Source organism: Bubalus bubalis, chromosome 10 (genome assembly GCF_019923935.1).
Source record: "Bubalus bubalis isolate 160015118507 breed Murrah chromosome 10, NDDB_SH_1, whole genome shotgun sequence".
Classification (NCBI taxonomy): Eukaryota; Metazoa; Chordata; class Mammalia; order Artiodactyla; family Bovidae; genus Bubalus; species Bubalus bubalis.
The window spans coordinates 88,574,618-88,599,053 of record NC_059166.1 but is presented as its reverse complement, the minus strand read 5'-3'; the positions used below and the strand labels follow the sequence as shown (position 1 = coordinate 88,599,053).

Here is a 24,436-nt window from a genome sequence, read left to right as displayed (position 1 = left end):
CCCCTGCAGCAAGCCAGCAGGGGGGTTTTATTAGTCTCATTATCCAGGGAAAAATTGAGGTTTAGAGAAGTTAGGAAATGTGTCTTGCTACTTGCTTAGTAAATTGCTGAGCCAATTGCTTCTTAACCCCTACTGGATAATGGTCTTTAAGATACTTGAAAGTAACAGGGTATGTTTCATCAAGAAAAGGGCTAAATTTCTCTCCTTTCTTGTTGATTGTGTAAGCAGCTAGCCATGAGCCCCCCAGTGGGAAATTGGGGTAAGTGACCATTAGATATCATTAGAAACTGATATAGGCTCATTTTTCTTTCCTTATTGGTCTTAATGAAACACTGTGAAAAGGCTGAGGACAAGTGGTTCTCAAAGTGTGGTCCTTGGCCCAGCAGCAGCAGCCAGGCCTGGGCCCTACCCAGACTGAGTGAATCAGAAACAGCCTCTCATGGCCTGGCCACATGTGTTTCCACAAGTACTTCTCTGACAGATGCTCCCTGAAGTTTAAGAATCATGGGTTTAAGGGACCATGTGAAGACATTCTAATGATGGGTATCTCAGAAGCCTAAGGAACGGATTCTCGGGTCTCAGTGCTGGGATGCTGGCCTCACCTGCACGGTGTTCCCTTCCCCGGGATGTCTTCACAGTCCTCTATGGGAGCACAAGGGCCTGGGTCCCCCGATCGACAGCGACACTCAGCTTCCTCAGTCCACTCATTCCTCACACACTGGGCGAATTCGCCGCAGGCCAGGAATTTGCAGGCATCTGCTTGATCCGCTGTAGAAAACAGGGTATATTTTACTGATGTGTGGATGCCTGAGCAGTGGGACCAGCAGAAGTCAAGACAGAAGATCGAATAGGTTTGCCATCGCCCCACTGTGACATGAGTTGTACAGGAGTGAGAACAGAGTGGAGTAAAGAGAACCAAGCATTTCTATATCTTTAATGAATGAGGTTACAGACACAGGTGATGACATAATTAGCTCCGCATTTAATTATGCACAAACTGGTGTGCATCAGAATCAGCTAGAGGCCTTGTTGAATGTCAGACTTCTGAGCCCCACCATCACAATTTCTGATGCAGGAGGTTTAGAGACCAAGAATCTGTATCTCTAAGGCTCTAACAAACAGAAGAGGGAGACTTCCCTGACAGTCCACTGGCTAAGACTGCTTTCCAATTAAGGCGGTACAAGTTCAATCCCTGGTCAGAGAACTAAGATCCCCAGGTGCCTCATGGCCAAAACAAGCAACCAAACAAACAAAAAACCCCAAAGGACTCACAAAAAACAAAAGCAATAATGTAACAAAGTCAATTAGGACTTTAAAAATGGTCCACATTAAAAAAAAATCTTAAGAAAAAACCAAGCAGAACATTTAAAAAATCCTCGAATGTAGATGATGTTAATGTACCTGATCTGGGGAGCACATTTTGACAACCACCTCATTAGAGAATAAATTTTTTTTTCCCCCTGGGCATATATCTGGAAAAGACAGAAACTCTAAATTCAAAAAGATACACCCACCCCAGTGTTCATAGCAGCACTATGTTCAGTAGCCAAGACATGGAAGCAACCTAAATGTCCATCAACAGAGGAATGGATAAAGAAGATGTGGTACATACATATACACAACAGCAACATGGAGATTATCACACTAAGTGAAGTAATCAGAGAGAGAGACAAATATCATAGAGTATCACTTATATGTGGAATCTTACAAAAAAAATGATACGAGTGACCTTATTTACAAAACAGAAATAGATTCACAGCCACAACAAACTATAGTTACCAAAAGGGAAGGGAGTGGGGAAGAATGAATTGGGAATTTGAAATTAACAGATACACACTGCTGCTGCTGCTGCTAAGTTGCTTCAGTCGTGTCCGACTCTGTGCGACCCCATAGATGGCAGCCCACCAGGCTTCCCCGTCCCTGGGATTCTCCAGGCAAGAACACTGGAGTGGGTTGCCATTTCCTTCTCCAATGCATGAAAGTGAAAAGTGAAAGTGAAGTCGCTCAGTCGTGTCCGACTCTTAGCGACCCCATGGACTGCAGCCTTCTAGGCTCCTCTGTCCATGGGATTTTCCAGGCAAGAGTACTGGAGTGGGGTGCCACTGCCTTCTCCAACTGATACACACTAGTACATATAAAATAGATTAACAACAAGATATTGTATGGCACAGGGAACTATATGCAATACATTGTAATAACCTATTATGGAAAAAATCTGAAAAAATACATGTATATTTTATGTATGTATAACTGAATCATTTTGCTGTACACACGAAACACTAGAAATCGATTATATTTCAATAAAATTCTTTTTCTTTGTTAGAATTTTTTTTAAGGCAAACATTTTCTGCAGTGATTAGTTGGTAAACACATATTTAAGATCAGGGTTACATTTTAAAGCGGTAGTCAATAGTTTCAAGAACTTCCTGGTTTAAAAATCTCTTTCAGTCTCTTGCTGATCCCTAGAGGTTCTTTTCTTTGAAAATTCAAATAGACCTCAGGTCTTTCTTTGTTTTGTTTTTAGTCATCAATTGTTCCTTTTCACTCTATTCTTAATTCTGTAGGATTGTCTCAAAATCTTCATCAAGTAGATTACAAATCAACAGACAATTATAAATCTCAGACTGTTAGCTCTGGGAGAATCGTGGCCCTTCCAGCCCCTTCCTTGTCTTTTGGAGTTGAGCACACCTTGCTCTCCAGGGGAGAAGCAAAAGGTCGGTATCATCACATGCTGAGGGCACAACCACAACAGGCCACTGGTCCCCAGACCACTGTTCTTTCTGCCTAGAAGGGTTTCCCATTGAATCGCATCAGCTATTGACCCTTCAGATTATTTCTATAAGCACCTATCATGTGCTAGGAACTAGTAGAGTGAAAGTGAAAGTTGCTCAGTCATGTCAGACTCTTTGCGACCCCATGGAGTGTAGTCTGCCAGGCTCCTCTGTCCGCAGAATTCTCCAGGCCAGAATACTGGAGTGGGTAGCCCGTGGATCTTCCTAACCCAGGGAGGGAACCCAGGTCTCCCGCATTGCAGGTGGATTTTTTTACCATCTGAGCCACCAGGGAACACAAGAACACTGGAGTGGGTAGCCTATACCTTCTCTGGTGGGTCTTCCCAACCCAGGAATTGAAGCGGGGTCTCCTGCATTGTAGGCGGATTCTTTACCAGCTGAGCTACCAGGGAAGCCAGTTAGGGACTAGGGGACAGGCAATCCGGTATGAAGCTACTCTTTCAAGAAGCTGAGGGGGGACAGTAAGACACACACACAGATGCTCCTCTACAAGAAGCCAAGGGTCTCGTCTAGTGTAAGAACTCTAACCACGAGGTTACATTAGAGATACAGGGGCCAGGAAGATTGCTGAACCCTGTGTCTAAGGTGGATTGCATTTGGATGTGCAAGGACTAGGAAAGGAATTGCGACCGGACCCAGCATAAGCAGAGGCACGGAAGTGGGAGAGAAACAGGCATGTGAAGAGGGAGCAGGGCAAGTCCAGCAAGGGGGGAGCGGAGACTCGTGGACGGGAAGGAAGGGAATTGAGCCTGGAGAGGTAAGTTCAGGCCAAGCTCTGGTAGGGCTTGAATGCCGTGCTAAGGACTTTGGACTTGACAGGAGGTGAGGGCCATGAAGGATCTGCAGGCAGGGGAGGGCTGTAATATTGCAGACTTGTGCTTTAGAAAACATGTACATAGATCTCAGAAGTTACAGAGTTAGGATCATTTCAGTGATCATCTGAGCTAGTATTTCCCAAGCAGGAACATTTGCAGAGCTCGAATTCAGCCGGATTTAATGTTTTATAGGGCTTCCCAGGTGGTGCTAGTGGTAAAGAGCCCACCTGCCAATGCAGGTAGACGTAAGAGATGTGGGTTAGATCCCTGAGTTGCGAAGATCCCCTGGAGGAGAGCATGGCAACCCACTCCAGTATTCTTGTCTGGAGAATCCCATGGACAGAGGAGACTAGGGGGCTACAGTCCATGGGGTTGCACAGAGTCAGACACGACTGAAGCAACTTAGCACACACACATACTAAAAGTAGGCTTGGTGCTAATTTTTTATTTATTTTTTTAAGTGCTAGATGAAATAAACATAACGGGTTTCTCTCTTTCCCCTGGACTTTGGCTCCAGCTACAGTCCCCTCTCTTTTTCCTTGTAAGCCTCTCAGAGTCACTGATAAGCTAATGTCTACTGTGCATCTTCAAGTGAAGGCTGCAGTCAGCTGTTTTGCCAAATTTACTGACCACACAGAAGCCCTGCCTGTGGGTGTGGGCAGCTTGTGGGATGAGATTCCATTGACCCTCGTGTTCACTCCTGATCCAGTGCCTCCCTGTGGTGGAAAAAGAGAGCGGGGGAGGTCAGTGAGACCAGTCCAATGGGTGGGCAAGAGCAGTTCCTTGAAAACGTAGTTTTGGGTCTTCCAGCAAGGTAGACCTGCTAGGTACTTACGTAAAGTTGTATTTTTCTGCAACTTGAGGTTTCCTGTGAACAGAGAGGCCTGAGTAATGCAAAGTTTCCCTGCCTGACAGTTCCTAAAGCTGGCCATATAAAGGAATCTTTGTCACTGTTTAGAAAATAACTCACATTTACCCTGACAACCCAGGTGATTCACGTCCGGGGTCTGGCTTAATAAATAACAGCTATCAGCCGCTTGATACTCAGGCCTGCCGTCCTGAAAGCAGAGGCCGTGAGGGATAGTGGCGTCTCCACTGCCCTCTCTCTGCTGTGGAGAAACAGATTTAACTTGGGAAGGAGACTGAATGCACAGAGCCTGCCCCTCTGAAAAGTAATAGAAAATGTGGGATAACCACATAAGTTTCTATTTTAAAAAACGTTTCTGTTTTACCAATATTCCCTTCAGCCCAGCCAAGCATAGTCTATGCACCAGTAAAACTGAACCGAACACAATAAGGCAGAAGTCGAGAAATGAATTTATCCACATTTGGGGGCCCTGAATTGGGTAAATCTGAAGAACAAATGCACTTAGTTTATAGAGTACTTGCTTTCCCTGTGTCATTTTTTGGGGACTAGCCTACAGAGCAGTGGCTTCTAGGTGGCACTAATGGTAAAGAACCCACCTCTCTACGCAGGAGATGGGTTCGATCCCTGAGTCGGAAAGATCCCCTGGAGGAGGGCATGGCAACCCACTCCAGTATTCTTGCCTGGGGAATCCCATGGACAGACGGAACCTGGCAGGCTACAGTCCGTAGGGTCACACAGAGTCGAACATGACTGGAGTGACTTAGCATGCATGCATGCCGAGCAGTAGGTTTGCATTTTAAAGGTCTTGAAAAGCATTCCCAAGCGCTGACTGAGGAAGGTTGTCTCTCAACTCTACATCATGTAATCAAAACGCATTTAGTGAACAGTCCTTGCTGCCTGCAGGGGACACTTGGAAGCACTTAACAGTTAAAGCTAAAAAGATTATGATCCAGGTCATCAAGCAGTTTATAAATTCATAGGTCCCTGATGGTCCAAGACTGTCTTTTTCAAACCCTCTGTTACCGATCCCAAAGGTACTCTACTCATTTGCTCAGGCTTGAACACAGACTCTCCCTTCCTGCCAGCCCCTGAGGGTCTCAGGCCCACGTGGCACTAACTCTGGATCATTGCACTCACATGCCTCCCCTAGAACATCCTGTCACTTGTCTCAAATCCTTGGTTCTGTGTATTATTCCCTTTCCACCCTGTACTTCATCATTCTTTACCATTTTGTCATCCCCTTGCCTTGCGCTGCCCTAACACTCAAATGTTGGACGGGAGGTGAGGCATCTCCTTTGATAGGGTTCCATCCTAGGGCAGGATTTCAGCTCAGTGTGGCTGAAACCCTGGCTTCTTAAGGCTGGTCCCGGCTGAGGGCCTGTTAGGCCTTTACGGCGGACTTTTTTTTTTGATGCGATGAAACCTAGTGATCGCTAGGTGGCGCTCTATAGCAAAAGAAGTAGGAATAGACTCGGAATGAAATTATATTGTTAATATAAGGTCCGAACTGATTTCTGTCTCCTTAAAAACTGCGGAGAAGAACTAAGGAGACTCTTGATGAAAGTGAAAGAGAAGGGTGAAAAAGTTGGCTTAAAACTCAACATTCAGAAAACTAAGATCATGGCATCCGGTCCTATCACTTCATGGCAAATAGATGGGGAAACAATGAAAACAGTGACAACTTTATTTTCCTGGGCTCCAAAATCACTGCAGATGGTGACTGCAGCCATGAAATTAAAAGACGCTGGCTCCTTGGAAGAAAGGCTATGACCAACCTAGATAGCATATTAAAAAAAAGCAGAGACATTACTTTGCCAACAAAGGTCTGTCTACTCAAAGCTATGGGTTTTTCCAGTAGTCATGTATGGATGTGAGAGTTGGACTATAAAGAAAGTTGAGCAGCGAAGAATTGATGCTTTTGAATGGTGGTGTTGGAGAAGACTCTTGAGAATCCCTTGGACTGCAAGGAGATCCAACCAGTCCATCCTAAAGGAGATCAATCCTGAATATTCATTGGAAGTTCTGATGCTGAAGCTGACACTCCAATTCTTTGGCACATGATGTGAACTGACTCCTTGGAGAAGGCCCTGATGCTGGGAAAGATTGAAGGCAGGAGGAGAAGAGGACGACAGAGGATGAGATGGTTGTATGGCATCACCGACTGTATGGACATGAGTTTGAGTAAGCTCTGGGAATTGGTGATGGACAGGGAGGCCTGGCGTGCTTCAGTCCATGGGGTCGCAAAGAGTTGGACATGACTGAGAGACTGAACTGAGCTGGAAAACTGCAGTGCTGAGCGCACTGGTGCAGGGAGGCGAGGTCTGTCAGGAATCGGGCGGTGGGAAGAGCAGCTCCAGAGGACCAGTGATAGAGCCATTAGGACTCTGATCACCACAGCAGATCTGGCCTGGCTGGCTGGAGGTTATATTGCAAACTCCTGGCTCATCTTTTCCCATTTCAGAAAGGCAGAGCCAGAGCCCTGGCGTTCCCAGGAGGCTGAGACCAAGTCTGAAAGGAGTGGAAAGCAGGGGCCCCTTCATTCCCCAACCACAGAGGCTTTGCAGTCCCGGTTTTGTTGGTGGGGAGGAGGGGGTGTCATTCCTTTGCTTGGGGCATCAAAGAATGACAAACTCACACATCCCAATCCATATAATCTTCAGGGGCACTGGACACAGTTTTGACCACCATACTTTTTGGAACTTAAGAACATGTTTTAAATTCTTTGAAATCAGAAACAAAAATTAATATAATGCAGCCTGGATTATATTTGTCTCTATACCACTGCAGATAGGATATATAATTTTAAACATTAATTAATATTAATGTTTAAAATTAATATGCATGAAGCAAAGGGTCTAGAGCCCAGGGAATCCTTAGGCAGCCTGGTCTTCTGACTGCTCCTTCTTAAGGCATGAGTATCGATTCAGTGCTTGGTGCTGAGTGCTTAGTCATTTGAATAACTATGGTGCCCTTCTGGGGTTTCATCTGAGATATAATGCAGATCCCTCACCTTCCAAACATGTGCATCTGGCTTATTTTCCTAAATTCTGAGGACTTTGTGGGCTTGGCTACACTTGCCGTGGAGTTAACCTGCTCATCCTTGCTGTGCACACCCAAGCACCCTGGGCGAGAAGAACTGGCTGCTAGCAAGTGTCTGTGGCCTTGGAATGTGGGTTAGCATCTTTGAGACCCATTTATTCCCTCTATAAAAAGAGGTGTTTAAAGAAGGTGATCACTAATATTGCTCCAGATCAAATATAGTAAATCTCCCATTCGAGGTGTCCTACTGGAACAAAGCTAGCAGGAGATGTAGCCAGGCTCCAGAATTGTTGTGCAGGTCAGTGACTAAAAGAACTTAAAGAAAAAACAACTACACTTAAGTTCATATTTATCATTTTATTATTATTTTATTATTGGCCAGAAATGTTTTGCTTATGACTTATTGCTGAAGGGTAGGATTAAGAATAATTATTTGATGATACATAGGACCATGCACATGGCTGTTGGAGCATACACTCCAAGTTTGTGGAATTGAATCAATTATCCATGGGATATTTTTCTGGCTTGAAGGGGCATGCGATAAGAAGCTTGGGTTTCAGTTCAATTTTCTACCATTCTCAAGAACAACCACCACAACCTGTTTATAGTAGGCTTTCAGGAACACTTCCAAGGCAAACACACATTGCTTACCCTGGATGAGAGGCTGAAGAATGATCTCCGCTCTCAGTCATTTTTTGTATTTGCCAAACCGAGGGATTCTGGGTGCACTGATCTTAGGGCCTGAGTGTCCCAGGATAGGTGGGGACCCCGAGAGCAGCGTGGGAGGTGGCCCTGCAGCTGGGCGGAAGCCCAGGCTCGCATGGAGGGTTTGCATTAAGGGTTGGATGAAGGACCCTGGGAGCTTCTTAAAGAAGCTCCATGGGGTGGTTGGGGGTGGGCTGAGGAGACAGGTTGAAACTCTGGAGCGGGCAAAAGCTGTCTGGCAGTCCAGCTGGCACTGTGGTTCCCTAGTGGAAGCAGGCGTTAACAGAAAACCCCTACGATGGCAGCACAGGGAACACAGGGCAGCAGGAGACACAGCCAGAGACAGAGATGGGGGAGGCTGGGGAGAGCCTCCTGGAGAGAATCCCTGAGGCTGCCCCAGCTGGGAGGGGACTCTCCTAGCAGGGACAACAGAACATAGAAAGGGAAGTTTAGGACTTTTGTTTCTGAGAATAATTTTTTTTTTTTTTTTTTTGTATTCTAGAATATGATAAAATATTGTAGGAAATTTCTCTTGGTGAGATGTAGAACCTAATAGTTCATTTAGGTCTCATTAGACTGAAGTGTGTTGTCACCTTTTCTAAGTAGATTAAACACTTGGCATATACCCAGTAGTTGCTGTTTAGTTGCTAAGGCATAATCCGACTCTTGGCGACCCCACGGACTGTAGCCCACCAGGCTCCTCTGTCCATGGGATTTCCCAGGCAAGACTGCTGCAGTGGGTTGCCATTTCCCTCTCCAGTATACCAGGAGGAGGAGGGTTAATAAGATTCCTTTTCACAAAGAGACCGTAGGTAGAGTTGAGGGAAGCACATAAAACTGCCTTTGAATTCAGTTCCAGCCCTTGGTGACTGTTTAACGGTAAAACATGTTACTTACACTTTTAGGAAACACAGTTTCTTCAGCTATGGAATGGGGGGAAATAATTTTGTGTAGTTATTTATTAAGATTTTAAAAATAGTGTTAATTAAGAGCGATTACCATTTTTATTGCCATTGTGATGAGTGACAACTACCGCCTTCGCAGAGCTGGTGACTAAGTGCGAGTCTTACACATTAGGCACTTTCCAGAGAAAATGAGCCTTGACCCACATTCTGGCTGGAAGCGTCTTGGATGCCAGGCTGAAATTAATTTCAATGTTTACCACTTACCAGCCTTGAGGTCTGCCTGTTTTTAAGGAAGATTTTTAGGAATTCAAGAAGAGAAGGATTTAGAATAAGTTATATGGAGTTTTTCATTTTTGAAATCTTCAACCTGCACAGCTAACTGGCATAAAAGCCCTACATGCTTCTGAAGAATTTTCATAGCAGCTTAAATGAAAGATGACCCTAGTGGCCGGGGATGCCAGCAGAATACTGAGCAAGCCGTGATTTATTCAGCTTCTCAGTTGATGAATCAGGTGGTTCTAACATTGGTTTATACTTTTTATATCACAGATTCATTTATTCAGGGAGTTTCAAAAGGTGAAAGGCAAACCGCACGCTGTACCAACAGCGTGTGGCTTCTCCTACCTGCCTGCGCCTCTGAGATGCTCTCTGCCCTAACCACTGCCGATCCTCCTTTAGAGGATGCAGCCCCACATCCTGGTGCTGATCTGAATGTGGAATGAGACTCACCTGGAAATCTCCGGAGGGTTTTCAAATTCTCTCTTTCTTCTCTCTAGTCCCCAAGTAGTAAAGGAAGAATATACCCCCCTCCCAGCACTGCTACCCCAATCCACTTTCCACCCTGACATTAGGCCAAAAGAAAAGAAAAAGACCTGATTGGATTTTGTTTCAAATTTTGCAGATGCACCTAAATAATTGGTCTGTCTGGGCATTGCCTATAAATATATTAAAATTGGGGCAAAGAAAAGAAATGCTACATCCTCTGACTGTTAAGCTGTCTGGGACTGTTAAGCTCAACTCATCTTTACCCAGACTTCTTTCCTTGACCTCTCTTTCCTTACTGTGAAACCAAGAAGGACCCTGTGGGGCTCCTGGCCACAGAAACTTTTCTGTGTCCTCCACTTCTTGTATGGAACAGACTCCAGCCTCCATGACCTTCCCTGAGTTCCCAAGGGCAGATTCCAACAGTTGCTAATCACGGAAGGGAAGGGATACAGTCTTGGGAGGAGCAGCCAAGAATCAATAGCGTAGGCTTCAGGCAGGGTCCGGGTTCCGCTCAAGGGATACACAGAACACTATCTTTTGAGGTCTTTATAGAACTCAATGGACATGAGTTTGAGCAAGCTCTGGGAGTTGGTGATGGACAGGGAAGCCTGGCGTGCTGCAGTCCATGGGGTCGCAAAGAGTCGGTTATGACTGAGTGACTGAACAACAACAAGAGAACTAAAACCCCGAATAAATAGAAGATATTAGCTTTCTTCATTTCAGGGAAGGCCACCTGAGACCAGCTCTTCAAGAGACCACCTGAGACTAGATTAGAGGAGTGGTGCCCTGCACACCCCCTGTCTTATCAGCAACCGCATACTTGAACCACTGCTATAAACCTCCTTGCCAGATCCCACCAGGTTGGTACACGCAGTTCTGAGGGCCATGAATCCACTGTGTCCCCCTTTGCCCGGCAAAGCAATAAAGCAATCCTTTTCTGCTTCACACGAAACTCTTGACTCTCAGATTTGATTTGGCACCAGTGCACAGAGGCCAAATTTTTGGCATCAAGAGTAAGACTTTAGAAAACTTGTAACTTCCTCCTCTGTTTGAGATGGAAATCTCTTTAAAGCTTCCTGCCAGAATTTGGACTCCTGACTTTCTGCAGGACCTGGGAGCCATCCCTTTGAAATGTAATCATCAAGGAAGATAGCACCCCCTACCTTCCAGTGTCTGTGGAAGGGTTGGAGCCTTGCTCCAAGTTGTAAGACAGGAGGTGGACAGGGCATGTTGACTTTCTCATTTTCCGTATCATTGCAATCTCATAGAAATGTGGCCTCTGCTCCTGCTGCTCCACCAGATTGCTTTTGCAGAGGATTCTAACGACCTATGAACTGTCAGCTTAAAGGAACTTCATCTACTCTTCACTCACCCAAATGCATCCTTTCAGTATTGTTCCCACCCAGGCCTCCAGACGGCTACTTCATAGGTTAGAGGTCAATCCACCTAATATCCACTTCCATAAAATTGGCTTCCCCAAAAAGGTCTTTTGGGATATTTTTATATCTTTAAGGCATTTTATTAATTTTGCCCTTCATCTTTTAAAAATGAGTTACTTTATGTGTCCTTTGTAACTATTTATAGATTTTTAACAAATATTTTCTTAATTTTCAGCATTTTATGAATGATAAACTCTATGTGTTTTTACTTTATAATCTTGGGAATGCTTTAAGCACCTAGTTTGAAGACTTTCACACATTTTTTTTAAAGTTTAACTTTAAAAATCCATAAATCATGGAGGGGAGGGAGGAAGAAAGAACAGAAAAATGGGCCCCAGAGAAGATGCAAATAGATTGAACAGGGGCTGTTAGACAACCTGACTTTAACTGAGCTGCTGTGAGCAGATAGGATGGGGTTCCCGGGAGATAGAACCAGGCTTGGCTTTATTGACATAAGAGAAGCCACGTTGGCCTAAGCTATTTTGTGATCTAAGCCTGGCTATAATGTTTGCCCTCGAACAGTTCTCAGTAATTAATCTTAAGGGAACAAAAGAATGCAGAAACAAACAACCAGAGAAATAATAAAGATAACATATCAGTTTTAAAATTACAAACCTATAGCAAAGATAACATATCAGTTGTAAAGACTCCCAGTTGTGTTTCAGTGGGAAAGATTACCCTGAAGGTTCAACCTCCAGGTCACCTGGAACCTGAGGGAAGATGATGTTGACCTTTTCTGACCCTGCTGATTTCCATCAGCTAAAGTTCTGACTCAACTTTTGTCCTAATTTTGTCCTTAATTCTCCTCTTCTCAAGCCCCTCATGAATATGCATGTACCTTTAGCTTAAAACTTCCCCAATTTTGTGGTTGGGGAGACACTGCTTTGGGAAGGATCCATGGGGTTTTCCTTACTTGTTGCAAGTGATACATCCTTCCTTCTCCTGCTGTTTGGCTTGGTTGTGTTATTTAGCTAGACACCCACCAAGAGGGAATCCTTGTGTTTGGGGTAACACTGTCTCATTCTTGCCTTCCCTTCCTTCTCTGCTGAGCATCTTTACTTTGTATCCAAAGCTGCTTTCACAGTGGGAGACGTACCCTGCCATTCCTAGGAATCTCTATTTTCCTCCTGCCCTTTCTAGACTAGCCCCACCCTGAAACTGAACTGGACACTGTGGTGTTCCTGGGCATGGAAGCCTCTCTGTGTTCCCTGTTTCTTTTTTATTGGAAACAGATTCTAGTCCCCATGACTTTGCCTGAACTCCAAAGGGCAGATTCAGTCAGTTCAGTCGATCCTTCGGGTCCAACTCTACAACCCCAGAGACTGCAGCATGCCAGGCTTCCCTGTCCATCACTAACTCCTGGAGCTTACTTAAACTCATGTCCATACAGTTGGTGATGCCATACAACCATCTCATCCTCTGTTGTCCCCTTCTCCTCCTGCCTTCAATCTTTCCCAGCATTAGGGTCTTTTCTAAGGAGTCAGTTCTTCCAATCAGGTGGCCAAAAGATTGGAGTTTCAGCTTCAGCATCAGTCCTTCCAATGAATATTCAGGATTGATTTCCTTTAGGATGGACTGGTTGTTTCTCCTTGCAGTCCAAGGGACTCTCAAACGTCTTCTCCAACACCACAGTTCAAAAGCATCAATTCTTTGATGCTCAGCTTTCTTTATGGTCCAACTCTCATATCCATACATGACTACTGGAAAAATCATGGCTTTGACTAGATGGACCTTTGTTGGCAAAGTAATGTCTCTGCTTTTTAATATTCCGTCTAGGCTGGTCATAACTTTCCTTCCAAGGAGTTAGCGTCTTTTAAATTCATGGCTGCAATCACCATCTGCAGTGATTTTGGAGTCCAGAAAAATAAAGTCTGACACTGTTTCCACTGTTTCCCCATCTATTTCCCATGCAGTAATGGGACTGGATGCCATGATCTTAGTTTTTTGAATGTTGAGTTTTAAGGCAACTTTTTCACTCTTCTCTTTCACTTTCATCAAGAGGCTCTTCAGTTCTTTGCTTTCTGCCATAAGGGTGGTGTCATCTGCATATCTGACGTTGCTGATATTTCCCCTGGAATCTTGATTCCAGCTTGTGCTTCATCCAGCCCAGCATTTCACATGATGTACTCTGCATATAAGTTAAATAAGCAGAGTGACAATATACAGCCTTGACATACTCCTTTCCCAATTTGGAACCAGTCCATTGTTCCATATCTGGTTCTAACTGTTGCTTCTTGACCTACATTCAGATTTCTCAAGAGGCAGGTCAGGTGGTCTTGTATTCCCATCTCTTTAAAAAGTTTCCACAGTTTGTTGTGGTCCACGCAGTCAAAGGCTTTCGTGTAGTCAATAAAGCAGAAGTAGACAGGAGAGCTGTACAAAAAGGATCTTCATGACCCAGATAACCACGATGGTGTGATCACTCACCTAGACCCAGACATCCTGGAGTGCGAAGTCAAGTGGGCCTTAGGAAGCATCATTATGAACAAAGCTAGTGGAGGTGATGGAATTCCAGTTGAGCTAAATCCTAAAAGATGATGCTGTGAAAGTGCTGCACTCAATATGCCAGCAAATTTGGAAAACTCAGCAGTGGCCACAGGACTGGAAAATGTTAGTTTTCATTCCAATCCCAAAGAAAGGCAATGCCAAAAATGTTCCAACTTACTACACAATTGCACTCATCTCGCACGCTAGCAAAGTAATGCTCCAAATTCTCTAAGTGAGGCTTCAACAGTAAGTGAACTGAGATCTTTCAGATGTTCAAGCTGGATTTAGAAAAGGCAGAGGATCCAGAGATCAAATTGCCAACATCTTTTGGATCATCAAAAAAGCAGGAGAATTCCAGAAAAACATCTACTTCTGCTTTATTGACTTGCAAAGCCTAAAATAGTAACTATCTTACATTTTAAGAAACACTTTGCTGACACCTAAAAGACAGTAACTTGGACTGATTTACCATTTACTATTGATAATGACATTTCAGATCTCTATAAAGTCAGAAGTTATTGTATAGATAATGGATATGATACAGTGATTGTATTTTCTGTTATTGTTCTCTGTTTAAAACCTGTTTCCATATCCTCTTTAAACTGTATTTTTCGTCTAATGCTCAGTGATAAAAATCTACCTGCAATGCAGGAGATGTTAAATTTGATTCCTGCATTGGGAAGATCCGCTGGAGAGGGATATGGCAACCCACTCCAGTATTCTCGCCTGGGGAATTCCATGGACAGAGGAGCCTGACGGGCTACAGTCCATTGGATGCAAGCGTCAGACACGACTTAGTGACTACGACCACTATCTATCTGATTGACTGGTATGTTTTTCACACATGGAGGCTATTCTTTGATAAGGGCTGTGGGAGGCATGGGTGGTAAAGCCAGCAGCTCCCGGGCTGGGGAACACTGGATTTGAGGTGGGAGATCCTCCAGTGTTTTGGAGACCTAGTTCAAATCGCCTGTTTCTCCCAAGAAAGTGACGAGAAAAGGGCAAAGGGGTAAGACATCCAGTAACTCAGTTTTGCTATATTTGGCCATCCTGGTTGGAAAAACTTTGAAATGGTAGGATATCTTCTCCATTTTCCAAGGGAAGATTCTTGAGATTCTTTCCCAGAGACAAAGCTAGGTGTGTATTCCTGATGTTTGGTATTTCCAGCAGCTGTCCTTTATCTCCCTCAAGATTTCCCCTTTTAATTCTCTTTCAAGGAGAGTTTTCATCAATGAGTTCAAGGAAATACTTGCAAGATCCAGTCTGAATCAGGGAGGCTTCATGTATTGGCTAAAATGACCTTTAGGTATTACTTGGGATTTTGATTAGCAGTGTCCTGATCTGTGATCTCCCTTACTATGTGCTGGGGGATGGGCACTGCTGAGAATCAGCCCAGCCTTAGACACTGGAAGAGACCATACTGGCTACACAGCCAGAGGCTGTGTAAATTAGAATCTGAGTCCTTGTTGTCTAGGAAGCTGAAGTAATTATCTTCACTACAGGTCCAGGGAGCTGAGAGGCAGCACAATCAGGTGGTTGCACTGGTTTACTCTACAAGGAAGACATTTCAATCAGCTTGCCTGTCAATCACCATGACAGCTTACACGCAAATACACCACCAGAAGCAGAAAATCTGGATCAGCTAGTCACGCTGAAAAACTGGGAGCAAAATACCTGTGATCTTCTCGATTAAAAAAAAAAATAGGAAGAAAACTATTGAAAATCATGTGCATATTTTCCCTTAATTTGTTTTAAAACCCAGAAGCCCATTTCTTCTATAATCAAAATACTAATTTTGTGCATATTTCTCCAAACTAAAATTGTATAGGAGAACTGACACTATTTATAGTACACTATTTGTAGTATAGTAAATAGTACAGGTGTTCTTTTTGTTTTAAGAACAACATTTTACATTTCAAGTTCAAGAAGTTTTATAAAATGAATAAATTCATAGAAGTATGAAATTAATGAACTCTGCAGAAGCATTTTTCATACTGTCCATGGCGTTCTCAAGGCAAGAATACTGAAGTGGTTTGCCATTCCGTTCTCCAGTGGACCACATTCTGTCAGACCTCTCCACCATGACCTGTCCGTCTTGTGGTATTGGAAAAGACTCTTGAGAGTCCCTTGGACTGCAAGGAGATCCAACTAGTCCATCCTAAAGGAGATCAGTCCTTAATATTCATTGGAAGGACTGATGCTGAAGCTGAAACTCCAATTCTTTGGCCACCTGATTGGAAGAACTGACTCATTTGAAAAGACCCTGATGCTGGGAAAGATTGAAGGCAGGAGGAGAAGGGGACGACAGAGGATGAGATGGTTGGATGGCATCATCGACTAAATAGACATGACTTTGAACAGACTCTGGGAGATGGTGAAGCCTGGCCTGCTGCAGTTCATGGGGTCACAAAGTGTCAGACAAGACTGAATGAATGAACCATAAAATAAAGCATATCAGAAAGTGCTCATTAGAAGGTCTTTGAAGGAAAAAGGAATAGCTTTGATCCCAGCATTTTTGTAAGGTTATCATCCTTGGCCATTGGGCATTTTCCTTTGGGCAGAGACTTTCACATATTTACTGTTTATAACTGTGGTGAATGAACGGTGATTGTTTTGGATTACACGTGTGTAGAAGATGGTCACGGTTTAATGACTCTCAGCCAGTTGCTGGTTACATGGGTGACTCTTCACTTTGCTTTCTGTGAAATGACTAAACCAACGAGGTAGGAGGAAGCCCAGGCTTCTCCCACCTTGTCCAGCTCCCTGTCAAATGGAAGGAACATTTCTGGGGGTAGATGGCACAGTGGCTTCTCACTATAAATAAGATCCCTTCTGAACACTGGATTTATCCACTTTGATTTATGTAGTTTGTAAAGTTCTTTGTTATTTATTTTTAACTTTTATAAAATAATTTTTGGCTTTCAAAATCTGCTGTTTTCCAACCCACTGGTTTAGGCAGTACTTATGTCCTGGCTGGCTCACAGTAGTCATTCTTGGCAGACCTTGTCCATCTATCCATCTGTCCATTCATTCAATTATTCAATGAGTCTGCAATGTATCAAAAATTCAGAGCTTCTGAATTTTCCAACTATCTAGCTGGGCGTAGAGTAAGATAATGTCCCAGGCTGCCCAATGCTCTCTAGCTTCCGCTACTGTTCTCCCATTAAGTAATCAGTATAAATTTGGCTTCAGTAAGGACCAGGTGGCACTAGCAGTAAAGAACCTGCCTGCAGATGCAGAAGACATAAGAGATGCGGGTTCAATGCCGGGTCAGGAAGATCCCCTGGAGGAGGGCATGGCAACCTACTCCAGTATTCTTGCCTGGAGAATTCCATGCAACCATAGGGTTGCAAAAGAATCGGACATGACTAAAGTGACCTAGCAAGCATGCAGGGACTGAAACCCATGTTAGCACTGTCTCATTTCTCTTGCTCTTGGCTTCTTAGAGGAAAGGCTACACAGCAGAACTGGTCATGAGAAATTAGTGAAATAATTTCAGTTGACCCTCCACGCAAATACCTTGTCCTGGTACTTTTCATTGTTCCCACTGGTACCCTGTTCATATCACAAAGTATTAGCTCATTTACTAATGACGATGCTATCATATTAACCACTAACTACTGTGTGTCAAATGTTACGCTAAGTGTTGTAAATATAATTTTGATTGATCCTCGCAACTGTCACTGTTTCCATTTTTCCAGTTGTGGAGATGGAGTGTTGCTGTTAGTGAAACCAAGCAGGACACTGTGGAGCTCCTGGCTATGGAAGCATTTCTGTGTCTGCTGTTTCTCGTTTGTAAGGAACAGACTCCAGCCAGCATGACCTTCCCTGAGTTTCAAAGGGCAGGTTTAAACAGTCCTAATCAGGGGAGGCAGAGGGTGCTGAGACAAGGGAGGAGCAGTCAGGAAGCAACAGTGCAGCCTCGGGGCAGGGTCCTGGTTCTGCCTCAAGGGATACACAGAACTGTGTCTTTGAGCTCTTCTGCAGAACTAAAACTCAAAACAAATGGAAGATGTCAGCATTCTTTCTTCCAGAGAAGATCAGAGAATGATAACCTCAAGAAACTCATCTAGAGAGCACCTGAGGACAGATGAAAGAAACCCCAGAAGCTTACTTATCAAGGGACCTCTTGAAGCCAGAATAAAGGAATTTAGGCCTGGTACAACCCAATCCTTATCAGCAACCCTGCCCTTGAATGATTGCTATAAAACTCCTCACCAAATCCCGCCCCCAACTCTGGGTTGGGACACAGTTTTGAGAGGCACGCGACTGCTGGCCCCCTTTGCAGTAACATTATTCTTTTCTACTTTCCCCAAAGTTCTGTCTCTGAGATTTCATTCGGCACACGTGCACAAAGACTGAGTTTTCAGCATCAGCAGCATACAGATTCAGGATCATAGAGTCATGACTTTCTGCAATGCTTCCTTCCAGCATCACCAGGGTCTCTTGGGCATCACTGGCAAATGCATCACCAGCTTCCTGCCCTCTTTCTAAGAGGCGCCCAGTTTTCCCCTGCCTCAAGTGGGTTCTTCGATTGATCTTCTCCTATTGTTGGACGAGTCTCTCTGTTGTCTGTCAGCTCGGCAGGGGGGAAAGGAAAGGAGAGGATTGGGCCCTTGGCTCTCTTATTGGTTCTCCCTATTTATGTTTCTGTTTTCAATTGACTGGAAAAAATTGGTCTTCCTGATTTCAACTGGCAGGGACCCCCTGGAAGTTTTCAGGAGAAGAGGAGGTATCTTACTAGTGTTTAGGAGGTCTTTGATTTCCTAGGGGGTCCAGAAGGTTTGCTTAGCTGCTTGTATTCAAAGGTAAGTGCTTCAGGGCTCAGCACCTTCAGGGCTTTCTGTCTTTTTAATAATCCTGTTTACTAAGGTAGGAGGCAATTTTCTTAAAGTTGCTCAAAGTTCTGCTCTGTCAAAGATAAGTGTCTCCCAACAGAGGCTTTTTGTTTGCATTTTGCCCAAGGCCTTTCTCTGTTGTTAGTCTGGGGAAATCCAGGGAGGATGTTACAGATCCACTTCACTAATTCATGGCCAGTTAGGAAGCTTTGTTTTGAACCTGACTTTCAGGTCGCTTTGCCAGTAGATTTGGAGCCTTGCCCACTTGCAGTCCGGGGAATAAAAAATTTCCTTCGGTTGGTTAGAAAACAGAATTTTGAAGCTAATGGTGGAAATTTGGGCATAGCTTCTTACACTGGTACAGTACACTGTGCTTTATTATCAGAACAAATGTTTGCTTTCTATTATGTAGCTTCAGGCTAAGCCCCTGTATCTTTAATTTTTTTTTTTTTTCACATTTAACTCTACTTTGTTTTAACCTGCACACATAGACGGAGAAGGCAACGGCACCCCACTCCAGTACTCTTGCCTGGAAAATCCCATGGACGGAGGAGCCTGGTAGGCTGCAGTCCACAGGGTTGCTAGAGTCAGACACGACTGAGCGACTTCACTTTCGCTTTTCACTTTCATGCATTGGAAAAGGAAATGGCAACCCACTCCAGTGTTCTTGCCTGGAGAATCCCAGGGACGGGAAGCCTGGTGGGCTGCCGTCTGTGGGGTCGCACAGAGTTGGACACGACTGAAGCAACTCAGCAGCAGCAGCAGCAGCACACATAGAAGCTGATCTAGGGTATACATATAGAAAGGGACATGATTCTCCTATTGGGTGATGGTGAAGTGGGTTTTTTCGAAGTTGGAGTTTTGGTAATGATTATTTTTCTTTCCTTGGGACATTGTCTCAGTTTCATCCTGAATTATACTATGAAGAGGTGATGACCATAGTTAACCAGGACTGGGAGGTTTCTGAGGTGGTTGCTGCTGACAAATAAAGTGCTTTTGACTTCTGGAAGGATGTAAATTAGCTTAGGTGTGGGTTACATTAAAAAATGAAAAATATCTTAGGCATAGCAAAAGTTTTGTTCTGTGAGGAAACTAAAGTGCCCAGATTGTGAAGCAAGAGGTATGCTTGCTCTTTGGTTTTTAATGAAGGAAAACCTTAACTTGCATGTCTTAGGGCCCTACCTTTCTACTATATTGATTCATAGCTTCCAAAAAATTATTTTGCTAAATGCCATTATAAGTTGATTTTTGTTGCCTCAAACTTGAGCTGCATGCTTAAACAAACAAGCAAAACCAAAAACACTCCCACGATTTTCTGGGTTGGATTCTTTTACCTGGTTCAACGTCGAGAGAGTAGCTATCTATTTCCAGATCAAGTTGCTGGGCTGCCGTGGAACGAAAATCCTCCAAGACACCTCGCACAGCCTTGGTGAGGTTATATGGCACTGATTTAGCAAACCTCACTTTGCTATTCACAATCACGCTCCCATTTCTGAAGTTAAGTATCTCAAGTTGCTTAAAACCCGTAAGATTGGATCGAAGATATGGAACCAGCTGCAAAAACAAAAGACGGTTAACTCTTAATGGTGTTGCAAGTGCTCAGCTGCTGCTAATTCCATTTATACTCACATTTCATTATCTGAGGCATAAATTTCAGTTCCTTTTTTATATTTGTGTTTGGATTTAATGTGAGACCAGAACACCACTACTTAACGATCTGTTTGCAGTGATTATGTCCCATATTTCCACTTTTCTGTGTATTGAGATGGATGGGCAGTGATTTTCTTCATGATGAATTGCGAGAACAGAGGATTGAAAAAGAAATCCTGGTCAACACCGTCAGCCAAGAAGGGATGCCAGGTTCAGTTATTAAAAAAAAAAAATCCAAGTAAATAAACACATGTTCCAAACTGAGCAGTAGCAGATTGACCTATGCCTGGTAAATGGAACATCTGTTTGGAAGCAACCAGTTTGAAATGACCTATTGAAATAAACAACAGCATAAACATGGGCTCATTGGTCTGTTCAGGGGGTTTCATGTCATCACAAATTCCCTGCAGTGGAAACTGTGAAGAACTTGGTCCTCAGGAAACTAGGTGTCAGTCCTCAGATTGCTGCTAACCAGACATGTGACTTCATCAATCCACATAACCTACTAAGTTGTACCTCAGTGCTCTTATTTGAATTGTGAGGGAGAAAAAAAATGGCTCCCTAAGGACCTTTTTCAAGCTGGAATTTAAGTATCTTAAAAGGATGCTTTAGGGAGTTGTGCTTCACATTCCCACACCTGCCTCCTGAGACCCACAACCAGCCTTTTTTTGGCCATGCCCCACGACACATGGGAACTTAGTTTGCTGACTAGGGATCTGAACCCTGGAAGCACAGAGCCTTAACCACTGAACTGCCAGGGAATTCCCCACAGCCATCCTGGAGATCACTTTTCAGGAATGTCTGAAACTCAGTGATGTCTGCTTTGTTCCTGGCTCTGAAAGTGGGACCTCTCCTTCATGAACCGACACCCACAAACCCAGAGAGGACACAGATACAAACTATTATCTCCCAGGCTTGGCCCAGACCTGCTTTCCCTTTGTCCCCATCTCCACCCCACCAGACTCTGACCCAAACCCACATGTTGGTACCACCTCCAGTTAACTGCCCCCTCCAGGTTATTATGAAAATAAAATGAAATTGTATACAGAGTGTGGAATTACTCTCTCCTATTTTCTCCCATGTACTTTGACTAGACTCATTCTTTGTGTCTTAACATTGCTTTGGCCTCTAGTGGGAATTCCCTGTCCTCACTTCATGTGCAGACAACTAGTTGCTCCCTTTCCCCAAATCCATTCTCCTCTTCTTCGTGGCTAAGAGGCTGCCTTGCTACAGCCCACATTTCCCACCCTCCTTTGCAGCAAGGTGTGGCCACATGACCAATTCCCACCAATTGGATATGAGTGGAAGAGGTGTGGGCAACTTTGGCATCACTTGCTTAGGATATTGCTTGCCCTGGGGTTCCTCACTTTCCCCTTCTCACAGAGAAGGGGAATAGAAACAGAGATGTATCAGTTACCAATGATTCTACATGCAGCACAGCAAAGGAGACACCAACATGAAGAACAGACTTTCAGACTCAGTGGGAGAAGGACAATGTAGGATGATTTGACAGAATAACATCAAAACATGTACATTGCCATATGTAAAATAGATGACCAGTGCCAGTTCGATGCATGAAGCAGGGGACCCAAAGCTGGTGCTCTGGAAAAGCCTGGAGGGGTGGTGTGGGGAGGGGTGTGGGAGGAGGGTTCAGGATGGGGGGGACACGTGTGTACCTATGGCTGATTCATGTTGATATATGGGAGAAACCATCATAATATTGTAAAATAAATGTCCTCCAATTAAAATAAATAAATAAATAAAATGATGTACCAGTGACCCAGCTTTGGATGTGAGAGTAAGGAAACACCCTTGGGGTTGGCAGAGTTATAAATGGAGGGAATGTGAGTCCATGGATGACTCTGTAGAGCAGAGTTGTCCCACCCACCAAGTGAAAGAAAATAAACTCATATTCTATTTAAGTTACTGTATTCTTGATCTCTTCATTATGGCAGCCTAGAGGTATCCTAGTTAATACACCTGGACTTGGTACCCTGGGACTCTGTTCCTTGAGGTTGTCCCAACATCAACTCACCTCACTTGGGGGAGGTGGGTATAGCACGAAGTCTTATTTAAAGTTCACTTGAAAATTGGTTTTAATGTGGTTTTAATTTGCATAGTGATTTAACTTACATGGAGCTTACAAATATTTTTTTCTTATTTTCAGAAATTCTGTAATCTTTGTGATGGGCATTGTGTACTTGAATTTAATTATCCATGCCTGTGAGAGGTTCATAGTTTAGCAGTTTTCATATTGTATGTATTTCTACAAAAGTACATGAAGAAACAAAATAAATATGTGATTTGGGGGGATGTTTCGTAATCAGAGTTATATGCTTTTTGATGATGATCTCACTTTCTTTGTTAGTGGTTGGGATGCTGAGCCATTTTGTCATTTTATTTTTTTGTTGGTTTGTTTTACAAGAACATAAAGGGAACTGAAAAAAAAAATTTCTTACACCTGAACACTTGACCTCATCTCTTCTGGACTTTTCTAGCCTTGAACCCTTTTGTCAGATAGCTGGAAAACAGAATGAACTTAGGAAAAGTCTGCTCATATTATTTATAAATTCCAAGTTCAGTTCTTGAGTGGTCCCAGGAAAATGAAATCTAGAGGAACTATAATGAAAAGGTCTTAGAAATAAGTTTGTTCCCAGATAGCTGAGTGGCTGCCTCGTGCGTCTACCATAGAATTCTTGCCTGTTAGATCCAAATCCATCTCAACACTCCAGTTGAATGCTATCAGCAACAGATATCTCAGAAGCTTGTCTCTTCCGAATTGCATTGCTCAAGACAGCAGTGATTCCATTCTAAAGTAACAACAAAAAGGAAAGTAGACGCACAGAGTTGTACGCGGTGTCCACTCACCAGTTGTGTGAATCGCTGCTCCAGAGCTTGATATTCAAGCGAGCTCTTGTTAAACAGGTCAGTGGAGAAGGGCACATTGGCCACACGCAAACTGAAGAACACCACCAACTCTCGGCCCCTGGCAGCGATAGTCATGGTGCTGGTGGTGACGTAGTGCAAACCTGGATCAGGAGTGATGTTCTCCAGGAAATAATCCGGGCTGGAAACATGCCCACTGAATCCTGGGGCCTCAGAGGAGGTAGGAGTCCTAGTGAGATCCACTCCATCTGAGTCTTCCATTGTATCTTGGCTGCTGGTACTCAACCGGTCTTCTGAAGATGTAGGCAAGTGTGAAATTTCCGGAACCAATGGGCTGATGGCAGAATGATCATCAGTGGGGACAGTAAGCTGTGGGATTAGTACTGTCTGGCCAATGGACATTGTGTCTGTGGCACTTTGATCAGTCTGAGAAAAGATGCTTGATGCAGTAAAAAAAGGTAGAGTTTCTGATAGGGAGGTAGAAGTCACAGCAGGTGGAGACCAACCATCCGTGGGTGAAGCTCCTGAGACCAATTCATGATGTCCAAGCATCCCCACAAAGAATAGAAGGCAAAAAAGAAAATCCAAAGATAAAATTAATTTTGGAAAAGATAGCATTTGAATTATTTTAATATCATATTTGGTTTTACTTATTTTTTAATTTCTAGATTTTTTCCAAGTTTTATTGAGATATAATTGACATACCTCACTGTATAAATTTAAGATGTATAGCTTAATGGTTTGACTTACATATACAATGAAGTAATTACCATGTTTCATATCATATTTCAAAAAACAAGTTGGTACAGAAAGGGCAGGCAGCCCTATATCCACACTTAGGGAGACAGAGGCTAGGTCTCTATAACCATTTTATTCAGGCCCAAAACTTGTGGATATGTGAGTCTAAAAGAGCACCAATTGCCTAGAATTTTAGGAATTACTGCCCAGTGAGACACAGCACACATAGGGACCAGGTGGTAAAAAATGACTAGGTCAGCAGGTGGTACAAACCACAGATGGCTTTGGGATAGACTTGGATCCCACATACCCATCTGGAACTCTCAGCCAATTAGTTGGGCACTTTTGGCCTGAAAATTTTGTTCACTTTCCAATCATGCAAGCCTGAATTTTATGCAATTGGCTTTTTTGGGATCACAATGATCACATTTTGGTAGTTTTATCAATCAAAATTTAAATCATATTTTTCCAAAATTGGATAATCTAAATGAACACTTTGCCTGTTTGCA

General features: G+C 43.6%; 1 protein-coding gene across 1 annotated transcript; it reads right to left on the bottom strand.

Moving 5' to 3' along the window:
- Window positions 1-119: 119 nt before the first annotated feature.
- IMPG1 (interphotoreceptor matrix proteoglycan 1) lies at window positions 120-23,707 on the bottom strand. Its single transcript, XM_044924500.2, has 3 exons — window positions 23,172-23,707; window positions 19,988-20,207; window positions 120-768 (listed from the first exon to the last, which is right to left on the bottom strand). Exons 1-3 carry the CDS (start codon window positions 23,589-23,591, stop codon window positions 599-601), a joined length of 810 nt encoding a protein of 269 aa, XP_044780435.2. The 5' UTR covers window positions 23,592-23,707; the 3' UTR covers window positions 120-598.
- Between the last annotated feature and the right edge of the window lie 729 nt (window positions 23,708-24,436).